We start from the raw sequence: 17997 nt of genomic DNA, 5'->3' as shown, positions 1-17997 counted from the left end.
CTTAAATGCCGAACTTCTAACTAAGAAGAACTCAGAAGTGAGGAAGCATTTATTGTATAGTATCTTGAATACCAAAGACAACAATTCCACCAGTTTTTTCAGGGGGAACTATTCACACCCCGCATAATTAGAGGTAAAGCAGAACTTTCTGCTAACATAAGGGTTCTGACCTCCACGAGAAAAAAAGGACCTACAAGCATCTCAAAACTTAACAAGGTTCATTCTCATGATGCTCAGACTCCAATATAAAAGATGAGAGCACACATTTTCTCAAACCCTAAAAATCCTACTTCTAAGCAAATTTAATGAATGCCTTCCACAGAAACTGAAAGAAAAACCATGAGTGGGAAAGAACCTTTGCATTTAAATTGGATTATCCACATGTAATTTTTGAACTAAATCAAGACCAAGTATACCTTCATAGAGATTGCAGAAGAATCTTTAAGGAGAAAAAAAATACCAACAGCACTGACTGGCAGAGATAATAATATTACTGAGATGCCAAGCCAAAGACCAACAAAATGGTCTCAAGAGCAAGCTGTATTCAATAGGAATGGGGGACCAAAAAGATAAAAAAAAAAGGGAAGGCTGCATATGATGCTGGTGCTCTCAAGGAAGGCGCAGGCCCTGAGTCATCGGTGTAAAGCCAATATGAAGGACACATATTGGCCAGGTGTAACAGACTTATTACAGGCTTCAGGACAACCCATTCACAAGTTAGGAACATAGCACACAGTGAAACATCAGAGGTCACCAGAGCTCAAGTTATGGAAGGTGTGACTTCCTTGTACAACTCTAAGTAATACCGTTTCATTTATTTAACAAGTGATTATTGAGCCAATGACTCTCCGTAAGACCAAATGATGTGATATAGTAATAGGTTTTTTTTATCTTTTTTACTAAAAAGGCCAAACAGGACTTATATTGCATACGAAATCATAAGGAATATAATTTCAATTCTACTTATTCAATTAAACTAACATTTACTGAGCATCTACTGTGTGGCCAGGTAGTATTCTAAGTAGACAAGGGATATATACAGACATGATCACTGCCTTCAGGGAGCTCACTGACAGAAAGGTAAACAAATAATTTTCTGTCATGGGTGCAATATCACAAAGAAGTATCTAATACACATGCAACAAAGAAAAGGAAGTGATTACTTGGGACGGTCAGGGAAGGTTTCCCAAGGGACATGGTGACAGCTGTGCTGGGTTTTGAATAATAAATTGTGTATATTCCCCATCCAAAGAAACTAGGAGAGATTAGCTATCGAAACTCTTCAGACCCAGCTAGATCAATGGCACAGAAAAACTACTAAATTTGGATCCCTTTCTATAGTAGTCAGGCTAAGAAGACTGCTACTTTCCTCATTTTTAGGTTGCCGGCCCCCTTTTGTGGACCTACAATCAGCCCCGCAGACACACCCATTTATTTTCCTCCATCAATGTTTGGGCCGAGGCCTCCCTGGACAATCCCCAGGTGATTGGAGCTGAGGGATCAAATAAGTGTGGTGGCCCACGAAGCCTCAAAGGGCTTCAGACTGTTCTAAGCTCCAAAGCAATTCCCCCATAAGTCTAAGAAACTTAGCAATGCACTGAGGGCTTCTAACTCTAACCTTGATGGCCACATTTCACACTAAGGCCGTCAATGTACTTCCCCGGTCTTCATCTATCATGACAGAAAAAGACCTAAATTCTCAGAAGACGCTCAGTCTTACTAAATACTCCAGACCCAAGCCTTTCTTAACTACCTGGAGACAGAATACAGAAACAATTAGTGCTTCTAGGAGGAGACTGAGACCAATTTTTCTCTCTCTCAGTTGCTGGAATTTTAATAGTGAACATCCCTAACAGGGATCACTTTATTAGGACTAATCAGTGTAGTTCTATGGGCAAATAACTAAAACAGCATTTCTCCTAGAAGCCTTGTGCTAGTTACCATTCTACCCAAAAATAATAATTACAAATTATCTAACAGACCTCCAATTTCTTACAATAAGAGCTGACTGAAGAGTCCCCTCAGGCAGTGACCTACATGAGCAACAGAGGTTGTGATGAAGAAAACTGCTGTTTGAAGGCACTGGTTTCAAATGAAATGGAGGAAAGGGTGCCCTCTTCAGGGCCCAGGAGTTTGAATCCCACTTTTGCTTAAAAACATCTCTTTAAGAAATCATTTACTCTCTCTGTTTTCTTATCAAAGAGAGACTAGACTACAAAAGTTCTAGGTTCCCTCCAGTTTTAACTTGCCATTGAAACCATTTTCTTTTTCCTAATACTAGCCTTTAAATGCCAAGGGCACCCTACCGCCAGGGGCCACAATACCCTGATCTTCTGCTGGATCCTGCACTCCCACAGAGAAATCGTTTCTTTGTAGTGAAGCAAAGGCCCGCCACTCAAGTTGCAATGTAGCGTCAGGCTATTATAAAAAGACAGCTTACCCTCTACTGCCCACAGGCAAAGGGAGACAAACCGTGTACCGGTTATTACCACTTGGCAGCACACAGCTACACTGAAATACACACTGTATGCTTATTAATACCCTCACTATTTGCAAACACTACTAAATATCCCAGCAGCACCAAGGATCCAGGCATCTCTCCTTAGCCTATCTTCTACTACAAGGCCAATGAACAAAACTTTCTCCTTTCAAGTACAATCACCTTTTGTGAACTCCACTCACTCAGGAACAACAGTCATCTACAAAAACAGGCTTTGTTAAAAGAACCAACCTCGTACACAAACAGCAGGGACACCTTTTCTTCCCAGTCATCCTAACCTAGCAGCAGCAGCCCAACAGTGACACCTGCTGGAGAACTAGAAGCAAGGGTTGGCTCATCACCTAGAGACTTTCAGCCCCTTTAGAAGGCAGAGGAAGAGGCAGACCAGCACCTGTTTGTCTTAGTGATTTACATCAGAATGCAGCCATTCAAATGGTGGTCCTTCTTTAATGTGTACGCACTTAGAATATTTTACAACATACCTCATTTTTGAGACAGCTGTCAGCCCTCATGATATACGACATCCTAGCTCATTTAAAAGTGATTCCATATAAATAATGTAACTACTGTATTAATATACTATCTTACAATGAGAACCCTGAGTTATTTGTATATTTTAAAAGAAAATGAGCATAAATAAAAAATTGTTTACAGCCAGGTAACCAGGGACTTCATTTTTATAATACACATTTTTAAATGGTTGAACTTTAAACCACAATGCATATATTTTTTGGCACCAGAAAAGAAAAAAATACTTACACAAAAAATTATGGTACATCCTTAATAGTTTCTGGGCTTTTAGACGGAGTCTTGCTCTGTTGCCCAGGCTTGAGTGCAGTGGTGCGATCTCGGCTCACTGCAACCTCCGCCTTCCCGGGTCCAAGTGATTCTCCTGCCTCAGCCTCCCACGTACTGGGACTACAGGCATGAACCACCATGCCTGGCTAATTTTTTTTGTATTTTTCATAGAGACGGGGTTTTACCATGTTAGCCAGGCTGGTCTCGAACTGACCTCAGGCAATCTGCCTGCTTCGGCCTCTCAAAGTGCTGGGATTACAGGCGTGAGCCACTGCACCTGCCCAGTAGTTTCTGGGTTTTAAATAACCTACTTTATTAAGTGATTAATAATATTTTAGATGAACAATATCATAGCCATTAGTCACATGTGATTATTTAAATTAATTAAAAATTTAAAGATTGCATTTATTTTCTCAGATCACAGGAGCAGCATTCCAAATGCTCAACAGCCACACTGGCTAGTGGCTACCATCTTACACAGCACAGATAGAGAACACTTCCATCAGTGTAAAAAGTTTTATTGGACAGCATTGCTCTAGAAAATCTAGTGTTTACAGACAAAATTATCTGATATCTAGGTGCAGGGAGCAGATGGAATATAGATTAAAGAAAGCCAGCCAAGCATTGATAACCTTTGAGGTCAGGTTATAGGTGCATGGAAGCTCAGTTATACTTTTCTCTTCGTTTTTATATATGTTTGAAGATTTCCATAATAAAATATTAAAAGAAAAAAGTGGTTCACTTAAAAATGAAGTTATCGGCCAGGCATGGTGGCTCACACCTGGAATCCCAGCACTTTGGAAGGCCAAGGTGGGCAGATCACCTGAGGTCGGGAGTTCGAGACCAGCCTGATCAACATGGAGAAAACCCGTCTCTACTAAAAACACAAAATTAGCCGGGTGTGGTGGCGCATGCCTGTAATACCAGCTACCCGGGAGGCTGAGGTAGGAGGATCACTTGAACCCAGGAGACGGAGGCTGTGGTGAGCCGAGATCACACTATTGCACTCTAGCCTGGGCAACAAGAGCAAAACTCCATCTCAAAAAAATAAAAATAAGTTATATGAAGGAAAATGCCATGAAGGACAGCTTGCACAAATCTTTAGTCATGAAGACCAGAGTTCAAATTCTCACTCAGAGACCTATTATATGATCTTTAACAAGAAACTGACTTCCCTGAGCCTCACTTTCCTCAACTATAAAATGGAAAATTGAATACCTGACTTGCATAGAGTTGTTGTTGAAGGCAGAAGGAATTATTTCAAAGCAAGAACACAATACCTAACACATAGTAGGCCCTCAGTAACTGGTATCTCTTTTTTTCTTTTGTTCTTGAGATGGAGTCTTGCTCCATCACCCAGGCTGGAGTGCAGTGGCACGATCTTGGCTCACCGCAACCTCCGTCTCCTGGGTTCAAGCGGTTCTCCTGCCTCAGCTTCCCAAGTAGATGGGACTACAGGCTTGTGCCACCAGGCCCGGCTAATTTTTGTATTTTCAGTAGAGACAGGGTTTTACCATGTTGGCCAGGCTGGTCTCGAACTCCTGACCTTAAGTGGTCTGCCCGACTCAGCCTCTCAAAGTTCTCGGATGACAGGCGTGAGCCACCGCGCCCGGCAGTAACTGGTATCTCTAATTATCATCAAACAATAGAGTTTATTTAAACCACTCAGGTATTTCTCAGAATAGCACATGAAGAGGTACTACTAAAGCAGAACGGACAAAAGCTAACCAGAGCCCACTGGTATTACGGAAACAGCAACTGTTTGGTTTCTTAGAGCAGTAACTGAAGACAGTCCTTTTACAGCGATCTTTAATAAACTTTTAAAGTGCCTACTACATGTCATGCCCGGTGTTGACTGCCGTCTCACCTCTCTTGGCAAAGAGGAAGAACAGAGGCTCGGGCTCCTGATGAAGACCAGTATGCAAGGCACAATATTCCAAAACCAGGAATTGAGGAGCTGTTAACCCAGATCTGGTTTCAAGCATACGGGCAGAGTTAGCGAGCGACCTCTCTGTTTTGTTCATCTTTCACATCCAGTCAAGTCTCTCTCTGTTTCCCACCCCAGGCCCTTAGTAACTGCCTAAGAACCTACACGTACCATACCCTTTCCTCCCTTAGCATGTGCTGTTTCCCTAAAATAAAAAAGGTCTTTCTCTCTCCAAATCCTACCCATCTTTCAAGACTTGATTTTGCGAAGCCTTCTTGGATGATACTTCCCTCTCTCTGAGACTACATCCAATCTCAGTACCATACAATGAAGCATTTGCTCATCTACACTTTTGAAAAATTTCGTTGTCTTGCCTCCACAATAACACTGTAGACTCAGGTGGGTAAAGACCAGGCATTATACTTCTTTTGTATTTCCCACAGTGCCTAGCACAGTGCTAGACAGTTTGTAACCATTCAACTAATACTCATTGACTGAGTGACTGTCTAAAGCATCCTCCCAAAATAACAAGTACATTATGTGCATAATTCATATTCCCACCCTTATTAGAAGCTTATGTCAGAGAAATTTCAGTTGCTTCGACAGAGGATGTAATGCAGCACAATATGCTGTTTGGATCCAACAGGCATATTCTTGGAGTTGGTGATTATGCTAGCTTTGACCTTTACAAAATTATAGAAAGAAGTCCCTAATAAATCAAGATAGATGCGCACATAGCCATACATGGAACATATGGTGGGCGATCAACTACACCTACTGTTTCTCCCATGAAAGAGTTGGCTAGGATGCCAATCTGAGTATGGAGAGTCTTTCCCTCTATGAATTATTCTTCTTCTCCACCCCAAGGTGAATGTCCACCTGGAAGGTCCATTCAGAGAATCTCAACTGAGCAACTAATAGGTTGTCCAAAAACAAGTATCTCTCAAAAAATTGGAATTTTTCTTGACATACATATATATATATATATATATATATATATTTTTCTTTTCCCTTTGTCAAACTGCAGTGTTCCAAAAGATAAGGATCAGGAAGTGAACTCAGTTGTCCAAAGCAACACAATCAGCAAAGAGCCAGTATACTAATCTGTACCATGCAGGGTTCTCTTTTACTTATTCCTAGGCACTCTGGGACTACTACAATAAGTAGTCCTGCACATACAATGTCTCAACAAGGTCAAAAAGCAGGCAGAGAAAGTCGGTGGTTCCATCTCCTCATGCCTCTCTAACCTAATCTACACTCTCCTTCCAAGGCTAAAGCCAGAACCTTGAGCTTAGCCAGAAATAGAGCTAGCACAGCCAACTGACTCATACTGCTAGGCCCTATCCTATCTCTGCCACCAGAGCAAGATTTTCCAAGAAAATGCAATGGCGAGATCAGAAGCAGATGCGTGGGTCCCAGACACTCCAGATACAGCCACAACATCTATAGGACTGAAGGAAATGATACAAGGAGAAAAGCAAGGGATGCAGAAGACAGGAAAGCAACTGCTTACCTCCTGAGTGAATCCTCCTCAGAGCTTTCCTCAGGCATATCCTGATGTAAGGCCTCCTGTGACACAGTTCCAGATCTGCTGGACTGGGTGTAAATTCTTTCCCAGTGGCCTGTCTCCTGGTTAAAGGCCACCCCCACAGTCCTCTCCTCCTGCGGACTAGCAGAGCTGCTCAACTCCAGCCTGCTGGAGCTGGGCGTTTGGCCCTCAGTCCGCTCGAGAGGCGGCAACTGGCTGCCACTTGATGGCACACTCTCAAAGGAGCTGGGGACCTGCCAGGAGGAGCTGGCCTCGCCAGAGGAGTAGTTAGGTGTGGTTCTTTCCCAGCGCAGGGTATCGTTGTTGAAGGTCAGGAGATTGTGGCAAGCACGACAGCGATTCAGGTGGCCACGGGACAGGTTGGAGTTGTTCTCACTGCTGTGTGGGGTCGGCTGGTGGGAAGGGCCTGGCCTCTCAGATTCAATGTTATTGTTGAGCATTTCCTGGGCCTGTTGGGTCTGGGGAGCTTCCCCACTCAGGCTCTGATCCAGCTCCTGAAGTCGGTCATACTCCAGAAAGAAGCGTCTCAGGTCACACTGAAGCTCGTGGCGAATGCTGCCTGAGTTGTTTTGGCTGGAGCCACTCCCTCCATCTGACTCAGTTGCCAACCCTGATGCTGGAAAACCCCTCCCTTCTGTGGCTGAAGTGTACACAGATGCCTGAGAGCCACCTTCCTGCTGTCTCAGCACAGACAGCAAACTCACGGAAGAGGCACTGGTCCTGGGCGGGGGCATGGATTCCGCCTCAGAGCGGGAGTTCAGACTGAGTACTGTCCGGGTCCACTCAGATCCTGTCAACCCAGGAGCTATTTCTCGGTGATACCTAGAAGGGTGGCTAGACAGAGGCCCTCCCAAAGAGCGGCGGGTAGGACCCAGACTGAGGTTGCGGAGCGTGTTGCCGGCAGTGCTGCTCTGGACTGTACTGAAGGCAGACGGCCGGTTCAGGAGGCCCTGGTCCTGCTGCGTTGACGAGGCCTGCTCCGGGGGATGGAAGGGCTCGGTCTGTACAAAAGAAAAGGAAGGGGTAGTAGCTCTGGCAGAAGCAGGGGGGACACTGTCCTGGTGTGGCAAGAGGGAAGGAACTCGAGTGCCAGAGCAGCGGCTGCAAAGGCACAGGATCCCAAGGTGCTGGCAGCACTCAGCTGTGGGGTAACTGACCCGCTGTCGGAGCCTGATGTAAGCGGAAGTCCTGGGGCGCTCCGTGGAGGGCTGAGGGGGAGGCGGTGGGGGTGAGGGGGTAGCAGAATCTTGCACTGTGCTTTGCTCTCCCACCTGGATGCCAGAAGAGCGGGAGGACAGCATGTGCAGGAAATTGTGGAGGAGAGGCGTCCGGCGAACTGGCTGTGATTGCAGGAGGGCACGCTGACGGTAGTGGGATAATTCTGTTCCATCTATGGGGATCTCTGGTTCGTCATCACCCTGCAACGTGGACCAGCATGGGGCAGGGGGTAGAGCAAGGCAGTTAGGTAGAACCTCCAAGCAAATCAAGAAAAACTAACCACTGACAATCATCCAAGGAAAATGATGTTCATAGGTAGGAAACAACTCTCTACCCCTGAATCACTGACAACTGGCCTCAGATTCAGAATAATCACATGGTATTAAATTTCCCACTCCCAATTAGCAGCATATCTTAATGAGTGCAGCTGACAAACCAACTGTCTTACAAAAGACATCTCCCCATGACATGGAAGCAGTGAGGGGAAGCAAAATGTCAACCAGCCGGAGGCACATGAGTGACAAGCTATCCAACACTGTCTAGTGATGATAAGGGTTACTTCTAATGAGGCGATCACTGGAGGGTTTTAGAATCAACTCTCCTGTCAAGATTATGGCTATAACCCTGAATATACACTCTGAAGCTAGCTTTAAATCTTGACTGGAAAGAAAGACTTGGGTATTGAGAATTAAAATCCAATATAATCAGAATTGGAATACTAGTTAAGAAAAGAACTCACAGGTTAGCTGGAATTGGAACTGCTGGACTAACTTACCTGTTGATTAGAGGGGTTAACAATTGCTGTGAGTAAGTAGTGTCCAAGTGGATCAAATCTCACCAGACTAAAATCACAGAAGAAAGAGACAAAGACACGCATAGAGAGATTATGTTAACTGAGAAGAGGAAACTTGTGTTCGAATTTATAGCAATCACTACTGATAACGGGTATCACTCAGGTATCCACTTCATTCAAGACTTTCAAAACTTTCAAAGAGATTAAAATAGTAACAATACTTCTTGCCAGAGTAAAGGAATATGTATCACAAAAATAACGATTTCACATGAAAAACACCTGGGGTTTCCATCCCAGGAAACAGCTACGTTAAGCTCAAATACAAGAGTTCATCCTAACCATAAAGCATAAAATGCTCTCATACTCTGCCACAGAATCAGTTCTTCCCTCATACGGCAGCTACGCCGGCAAGAAGCATGAATCTTGGTGGCAATGAACAGCCCCAGCATTAAGTGACATAGCTGAAACCAGAAAATTGGCCTGTATTCGACTGCAAATCCAAGAGGACCAAAGAAACACAATGCATCAACTTTAATATAGGCAATATGTTTTGATCTTGAGGACTAAATAAATGTCAATTACTTGCTTACATCTCCATCTTCCAGTTTGATAAACACAGACAACCCACCGAGGTATCTAAAATACCACACAAACTTCTTTCAGGTTTTCCCAAAGAAGGACTATCCACAATAGTTAGCTTTGAAACTAAAACAGAGTCTAATGACCCTGGTCTCCAAAGACCAGAAGATGAGGCCAATAAGGGAAAGCTGAAATGAACAAAATGAATGTCTCCCAGCTGATTAGTCAGCTGCTTAGAAAGCAGGAGGCGGCCAGGTGCAGTGGCTCATACCTATAATCCCAATACTTTGGGAGGCCAAAGCAGGAGGATCACTGAAGGCCAGGAGTTTGAGACTAGCCTGGGTAACACAGTGAGACCCCCCCCACCCCCGCTCAATCTCTACGAAAAAATTTAAAAATTAGCAGAGAGAGGCTGCACACACCTGTAGTCCCAGATACTCCTAAGACTGAGGTGGGAGGATTGCTTGGGCCCATGAGGTCAAGGCTGCAGTAACTTGGGTCCATGAGGTCATGACTGCACAACTGTACTCCAGCCTGAGTAACAGGGCAAGACCCTGTCTCCTAAAAAAAAAAAAAAAGGGGGGGGGGGTGGGGTGGTGGGCACGGTGGCTCATGCCTGTAATCACAGCACTTTGGGAGGCTGAGGTGGGCGGCTCACTTGAGGCCAGGAGTTCAAGACCATCCTGGACAACATAGTGAAACCCTGTCTCTATTAAAAATACAAAAAAATGAGCCGGGCATGGTGGTGGGTGCCTGCAATCCCAGCTACTCTGGAGGCTAAGGCACGAGAATCGCTTGAACCTAGGAGGCAGAGGTTGCAGTGAGACAAGATTGCGCCATTGCACTCCACCCTGGGTGACAGAGTGACACCCTGTCTCAAAAAAAAAAAGGAGGAGCTGTGAGGATGACAACTTGCCCTGAGCAGAGATAACAACCTGACTTCCGAGGTGACGGCCAGTAGAGTGTTCTCTATCATGTCAGACCTGTGCCAGACAATGCTGACGGAGCAGCACACTCACCGGACCCGTTCCATCTCACTAGCTGTCTTCACCACAGCAAAGGGTTCCCGTCGACTCCAGTCCCAGAAGTGGATCTCATTGGCAGTGGCAATCAGCAGGAGCTGAGCCGTAGGGTGGAAAGCCAAGGAGGCAATGGCATTGTTGCTATCTGTGAACCAGCTTTCACTGCCACCCTGTGAATGAACCAATTCCAGATATTCTCAGGTTACAAGCTACCAGCACACTGGGAAGTCAATTTCAAGAAAGGTCCATTTAAGGTAAAATGACTATGTCTAGGGACTACTTTAAATACATCCTCTGTAAAAAGTTGTAGAAGACCGGCTGGGCGCGGTGGCTCACGCCTGTAATCCCAGCACTTTGGGAGGCAGAGGCGGGCGGATCACGAGGTCAGGAGATCGAGACCATCCTGGCTAACACGGTGAAACCCCGTCTCTACTAAAAATACAAAAAATTAGCCGGGCGAGGTCGCAGGCGCCTGTAGTCCCAGCTACGCGGGAGGTTGAGGCAGGAGAATGGCGTGAACCCGGGGGGCGGAGCCTGCAGTGAGCCGAGATCGCGCCACTGCACTCCAGCCTGGGAGACAGCGAGACTCCGTCTCAAAAAAAAAAAAAAAAAAAAAAGGTGTAGAAGATCAGTGATCTGGCAGTGCCACTAATTTATCAGATAAATACTAAACAATCAGTTCAGTTCTTCAAATTAGTCACAATCTACAAGCAATAAGCATATATACACAGTTTCTATTTCTTTTTTTTTTTTTTTTTTTTTGACAGGGTGTTTCATTCTGTCGCCCAGGCTGGAGAACAAGTGGCACAATCTCAGCACACTGCAACCTCTGCCTTCTAGGCTCAAGCAGTCCTCGCACCTCAGCCTCCCAAGTAGCTGGGACCACAGGCGCATGGCACCATGCTCGGCTAATTTTGTATACTTTTGTGTATAATATTTTTGGTGTAATATCCTGCTCAGGCTGGTCTCGAACTCCTGAACTCAAGCAATCCTCCTGTCTTGGCCTCCTGAAGTGCTAGGATTACAGGCGTAAGCCACCACGCCCAGCCCACAGTTCCATGCAAAGCCTGAGAAAAACTCAAGCTCGGTGCACAACATGGTGCAAGACAACCCGCTAGCCAGTTACTAGGACAAAGAGGATCTTGCTTTGATGACCATGATCGGAGTACAGGAAAATCTTTGCCCTAAGACAACAGAAATCCATCCTGAACATATCTTAGAGCCTCCTGTACTATGTCACAATGGGCCGAAGGAAGCAAAAGTAGATGTTCCTCTTAGCAAGAATGGAAGACAATCTCAGGGCATGCTTAAGCTATTGCAAAACAACAACAACAACAACAAAGGAATGGAAGACAGGGAATTAGACTTCCTATTAATTAAGTGGGCAATGTCTACCACAATATATTCAGATGTAGTCCTAAGAATCTGGCTAGGCTCTTCCAGAATTAAAAACCCAACGGTAAACAAGTCTCTGCATTTAGAATACCAAAAGAAGCCGGGCATGGTGGCTCATGCCTGTAATCCCAGCACTTTGGGAGGCCGAGGCAGGCAAACCACTTGAGGTCAGGAGTTCAAGATCAGCCTGGCCAACATAGTGAAACCCCGTCTCTACTAAAAACACAAAAATGAGCCAGGCATGATGGCACATGCCTGTAATCCCAGCTACTTGGGAGGCTGAGGCAGAAGTATCACTTGAACCTGGGAGGCGGAGGTTGCAGTGAGCCGAGATCATGCCACTGGGCAACAGAGCGAGACCCCATCTCAAAGAGAAAAAAATTAGAACACCAAAAGAAAAGGGCATCTTAAGGAAATACTCACGTGTAAATCCCAAATCCTAACCTCCCCATCTAGGCAGCCAGAAGCAATAAGGCCTGAGATGGTGGGATGAAAAGTGACACACCATGGAGTACGGCGGTGTCCAATCAGGGAATGAACACACTTGCCAGTCTTCACCTCCGTAATATAGATATTATGATTCACATGGGTGGAGGCTAAGAGAGTCCTAGAAAATCAAAGAGTAGAACTGAATTCAGAAGCATGTGGAAGGGTAATCAATCTTATCAACTTTGGACAACACAGAATATGATGCTACCTGCCGATCCCAACATGAAAGAAACTAAGCTTTGTACGTTAGGCAGTGTATCTACAAACAGAAATATTCTGATCTTTAATAGCTTTTGGCTTGTCCACATTCCCCAAATGACACATGCCACATTCGGAAAATATTTTTTCCCACTGGAAAAACCATCATTCCACTGGTGAGCTGTATCACACAGGCAAATGATTGTTATTGAGAAACTTTCCAAGTTTTGATCCTCTCAGTTTCCTTTGCTTGTTCTCATGATTTTTCAGGTTAGCACTGCTCATCTACTTTCTTTCCCTTTCTGACACGTGGCCAAAGCGCTGTTCATACAGTACTTCAGAGAGCCTTTAGGGACTGACTTGGAAGATCAAGCCAGGCCAAATATACAGAAAGCACTGTTATCACAAATCTTAAGTTATAGATAAATACTAAGTACCTGTCTGGGCTGAAGGCCAATAAGAAGGTAGAGCGTGGACTATCCGGCAGTTCTACTCTCTGGGAGACAAAAAAAAAAAAAGTTAAAATACATGATTTATAGACCATGGTTCACCATATCTCAAAAGCACATTAACCATTCTAGACTAGTATTCCCAATGTAGGCTTAAAAACTGGAGACAATGATCAAGCTACAAATTGAGAGAGATAAACCTAAATTACCTTCAGGAAAACTGTCTAGCTCTAAAGGAGAAAGATATTTCTAGCACATTAATTCTTTCAAATTTACAAACAACTCCCTAAGTCAGATATGTCAACTCTCCCACACAAGATAAATATATCCCAACTCTCTGCTGTTAACCCATTCTAAGGTCTCATTCTACCATCACCAGCACAAATCCTATGTGAAATATAGCCATTTTCCTTACCTTGCCCTCCCATTTCATCCACCGGGTTTTATCTTCTACCAGCTCCTGCAGAAGCCGCTGAGCTCCCATGGCCCGAGCACCCCGTTCTCGCCCCCAGAGTATCCGGACAGCATTCTTTTCTGGGACAACCTTCATGGCGTTCAGTAGCCACTGTCACACCAGGCCCAGGAAATGAAGGAGCAAGTAACAGCTCCAACACACTGAAGCAGCTAAAATGAGGCCATACAGGTCCTTGTAAGTTGTCCTCATGGAAATCTAAGGAACAAAGAATAATGTCAAAGAACGACTGTTCTGCAACGAGAAGCTTCCAGTTGCAAATACAATTCTAGCTCAAAAGGGAAATTAACTTGTCCTATTTAACCACACTTTCTCAGAAAAGACCCTTCTCCCAGAATTTTTCTTCCAAAAATATTTCATACTCTCATATTCTCCATAGCTCAACCTTGTATCTAAAGAAAGGATCAGGCCAAGCACAGTGGCTCACGCCTGTAATCCCCGAACTTTGGGAAGCCAAGGAGGTTGGACTGCTTGAGGTCAGGAGTTTGAGACAGCCTGGCCAACATGGTGAAACCCCGTCTCTACTAAAATACAAAAATTAGCCGGGTGTGGTGGCAGGCACCTGTAATCCCAGTTACTCATCAGACTGAGGCAGGAGAATTGCTTGAACCCAGGAGGCAGAGGTTGCAGAGAGCTGAGATAGTGCCATTGCACTCCAGTGCCTGGGCGACAGAGCAAGACTCCGTCTCAAAAAAAAAAAAAAAAGATTATTTGGGAGTACCTTTCTCACTCATTTTCTCTTCTCCACTAAAGATCCAGGGTAGAGGACAGAGAAGGAAAGGGAAAGAAACAAAAAAGTCAGGCTCCTTTTCTCATCTACCACAAGACTTAACAAGGAGAAAACTTCATCACAAATTAAAATTCTACTAAAATGGCAACTAGCAGCACAATACACACAAGCGTAATGATTAAAGAACAAATTGTGGTCTATACAATGGACTATGTAGCCTGATAAAATGGTATTTCAAAAGAATATCTACACATATACAATGTTATCCATTGTGGCATTGTTTCTTTAGCTCCACTATGAATGTTTTTAAAAATATAGGAAAGTTGAAAGAATGGTACAATAAACATACACTATTCTCCACCTAGACTCAAGAATTGTTAACATTTTGCCAAATTTGCCTCATCTATCTCCATGGATAGAGATATGGCTACATTGAGGTTTTTTTTTTTTTTTGTATAATTTTGGAATTATTTCAGTAGGTATCAAGACACTTTAACCCTACATATTTAATTCATTATGCACCTCCTAGGAAGAAGGACGTTCTGCCTCATAACCACAATAACATTACTATACCAATTATCATCTAATACTTCAATTATCATTCGAATTTTCTCCATTGTCCAAAAAAATTCATTTATGGTTGACTTAAAAAAAATCCAGAATCTAATCAAAACTCAAGCAACGACTTTAGGCGTTTATGTCTCTTTAGTCTCCTTTATCCTAGAAAGGCCTCCACGTTTTGTTTTGCTTATGTTTTCATTTATTTGTGACACTAGCTTTTCTTTCTTTTTTTGGGGGGTGGGGGACAGAGTCTCACTCTGTGGCCCAAGTTGGAGTGCAACAGCGCAATCTCGGCTCACTGTAACCTCTGCCTCCTGGGTTCATCCAATTCTCCTGCCTCAGCCTCCCGGGTAGCTGGGATTATAGGTACCTGCCACCACGCCCAGCTAATTTTTGTATTTTTAGTAAAGACCAGGTTTTGCCATGTTGGCCAGGCTGGTCTTGAACTCCTGACCTCAGGTGATCCACCCACCTCAGCCTCCCAAAGTGCTGGGATTACAGGCATGAGCTACTGCACCCAGCCGACACTAGCTTTTCTAAAAGATCAGGAGAGTTGACTTGTTAGAATGCCTTACATCCTAGCCTCAACTGATTATTTCCTCATAGTAGCATTTAGCTTGCCTCTCTATACCTTTATTTCCTGTAAACAGTAGGTTAGGTCTAAAATCTTCATTAGTTTAAATGTTTTTGGTGACAGTGCGTCACAGTTGATGTGCCTATATACCTCAAGGTGGAGTACATCAGGTGGCACATATTTTCAGACTGTACCATCATTAGTGATCATTTGCTGAAAGACGATTACCTGGTTGAGGTTGTTAACAGCCAGACCTCTCTTTATAAAGGAACATCTCCCCCTTTACAATTAGCAATCTGTGGCAATTATTTGGCATCATGTAAATATCCTATTCCTTCTCAACTTTTTATTTAATGGGTTAGCATTCATTGATGATTCTCTCTTGTACTTTTTTAACAGGGGGAGATGCTGAAAATACTGATTTGCTAATTCTGTCATTATTTCTACATGTATTAGCTGGCTTTCTTGTACAAATAATAAATTTCCCTTAAACATTGGTGCAGAGTAGTTACTACTTCTGTCTTATTGCTTACAATAGCAAAAACTGAGGATAACTGAGTGTCCATCTAAAGGATCCTGGATGACTAATCTATGGCAAGGAAGATTCTCTGGCTAATGATAAGAATAGATGTCCAGGCCGGGCGCGGTGGCTCACGCCTGTAATCCCAGCACTTTGGGAGGGTGAGGCGGGCGGATCACGAGGTCAGGAGATCGAGACCATCCTGGCTAACACGGTGAAACCCCGTCTCTACTAAAAATACAAAAAAAAAAAAAAAAATAGCCGGACGTGGTGGCGGGTGCCTGTAGTCCCAGCTACTCGAGAGGTGGAGGCAGGAGAATGGCATGAACCCGGGAGGCAGAGCTTGCAGTGAGCCGAGATCACGCCACTGCACGCCAGCCTGGGCGACGGAGCGAGACTCCGCCTCAAAAAAAAAAAAAAAAAAAGAATAGCTGTCCAAAATATATTGTCGAGAGAGAAAAAAAGCAAGGTACAAAACAATATATCGAGTAAAGCTACCTTTGAATAAGAAGAAAAACTAATGGTAATGCACTGGGGACTGGAGGGACTAGATAAATGGAAACAAAAATGGATGCAATACCTGTCAGTGTTTTTGAAATGGAATTTTAGTTAGTTTGTGGGGGTTTTTTATTTTTATTTTTTAAAGAAAGAGTATCACTCTATCACCCAGGCTGGAGTCCAATGGTGCAATCATGGCTCACTGCAGCCTCAAAGTGCTGGGCTCAAGCAATCCTCCTGCCTCAGCCTCCAGAGTAGCTAACTTTTAAAACTATTTTAAAGATGCGGTCTCGCTATGTTGCCCAGGCTGGTGCAAACTACTGCACTAGGTGCTGAAATTTTAGATTTTGAAAAAGGTAAATCTGTTATCTTTATCAAAAATTTTGTTTAAAATATTAAGCGACGCCAGGCGTGATGGCTCACGCCTGTAATCCCAGAACTTTGGGAGGCCGAGGTGGGTGGATCACCTGAGGTCAGGAGTTCGAGACCAGCCTGGCCAACATGGCAAAACCTACTCTACTAAATACACAAAATTTACTCTACTAAAAAGACAAAAATTAGGCCAGGCGCAGTGGCTCATGCCTGTAATCTCAGCACTTTGGGAGGCCAAGGCAGGCAGATCACCTGAGGTCAGGAGTTCAAGACCAGCCTGGTCAACATGGTGAAACCCCATCTCTACTAAAAATACAAAAATTAGCTGGGCGTGGTGGCAAGCACCGTAATCCCAGTTAATTGGGAGGCTGAGGCTGGAGAATCGCTTGAACCTGGGAGGCGGAGGTTGCAGTGAGCCGAGATCGCACCACTGCACTCCGGCCTGGGTGACAGAGTGAAAGTCTATCTCCAGAAAAAAAATTAACCAATTAATTAATCAAAAAAATAAATTAAATTAAATATTAAATGAGGCCAGGCACGGTGGCTCACGCCTATAATCCCAGCACTTTGGGAGGCCGAGGCAGGCAGATCACTTGAGGTCAGGAGTTCGGTATCAGCGTGGCCAACATGGCGAAACCCCATCTCTACTGAAAATACAAAAATTAGTTGGGCATGGTGGTGCACACCTGTAATCCCAGCGACTTGGGAGGCTGAGACACGAGAATTGCTTGAACCCAGGAGGCTGAGGTTGTAGTGAGCCGAGATGGCACCACTGCACTCCAGCTTGAGTGACAGAGTGAGACTCTATCACAAAAAAAAAAAAAAAAAAAAAAAGGCCAGGCACGGTGGCTCACACCTGTAATCCCAGCACTTTGGGAGGCTGAGGTTGGTGGATAACAAGTTCAAGAGATTGAGACCATCCTGGCCAACACGGTGAAACCCCGTCTCTACTAAAAATACAAAAATTAGCTAGGCATGATGGTACGTGCTTGTTATCCCAGCTACTCAGGGGGCTGAGGCAGGAGAATCACTTGAATCCGGGAGGCAGAGGTTGCAGTGAGCTCTGCCATTGCACTCCAGCCTGGGCAACAGAGCGAGACTCTGTCTCAAAAAAAAAAAAAAAAAAAAAAAATTAAATTATGCGATAAGTATATGTTAAGTGAAAAAAGAACACAAAATTCTATATGCAGTATAATCCCAACTTTGTTTAAAAAATACTTGGAGAAAAAGGATACAAAAGAAATACAATAAATACTAACCATGGTTGTCTTTCAGTAGTGGCATTATTGGTGATTTAATAATTTTAATAGGCAAGTTTCTGTTTTTTTTTCACTTTTTAATTTTAAAAATTAT

The 17997-nt window shown here is 44.1% G+C and overlaps 1 protein-coding gene across 20 annotated transcripts in view; it reads right to left on the bottom strand.

The window, feature by feature from the left end:
* Nucleotides 1-17997, bottom strand: part of AMBRA1 (autophagy and beclin 1 regulator 1) — a 203982-nt gene that overhangs the window by 145996 nt on the left and 39989 nt on the right. For 9 of the 20 annotated variants that reach the window (XM_055281705.2, XM_055281707.2, XM_055281708.2 and 6 more), the window contains exons 2-7: nt 13333-13587; nt 12906-12964; nt 12205-12388; nt 10384-10556; nt 8768-8834; nt 6739-8192 (exon numbers count right to left, since the gene is read on the bottom strand). In XM_055281705.2, coding sequence (XP_055137680.1) covers nt 6739-8192; nt 8768-8834; nt 10384-10556; nt 12205-12388; nt 12906-12964; nt 13333-13467 — 2072 coding nt within the window. In that variant the 5' untranslated portion in view covers nt 13468-13587. Of the gene's footprint in view, nt 1-6738; nt 8193-8767; nt 8835-9786; nt 9926-10383; nt 10557-12204; nt 12389-12905; nt 12965-13332; nt 13588-17997 lie in introns of those variants that run through there. The other 11 variants (XM_055281712.2, XM_055281711.2, XM_063640857.1 and 8 more) reach the window with 3 other exon arrangements.

This window comes from Symphalangus syndactylus, chromosome 6 (genome assembly GCF_028878055.3).
Source record: "Symphalangus syndactylus isolate Jambi chromosome 6, NHGRI_mSymSyn1-v2.1_pri, whole genome shotgun sequence".
NCBI classification, from domain to species: Eukaryota; Metazoa; Chordata; class Mammalia; order Primates; family Hylobatidae; genus Symphalangus; species Symphalangus syndactylus.
This window is presented reverse-complemented; position numbering and strand designations above follow the sequence as displayed.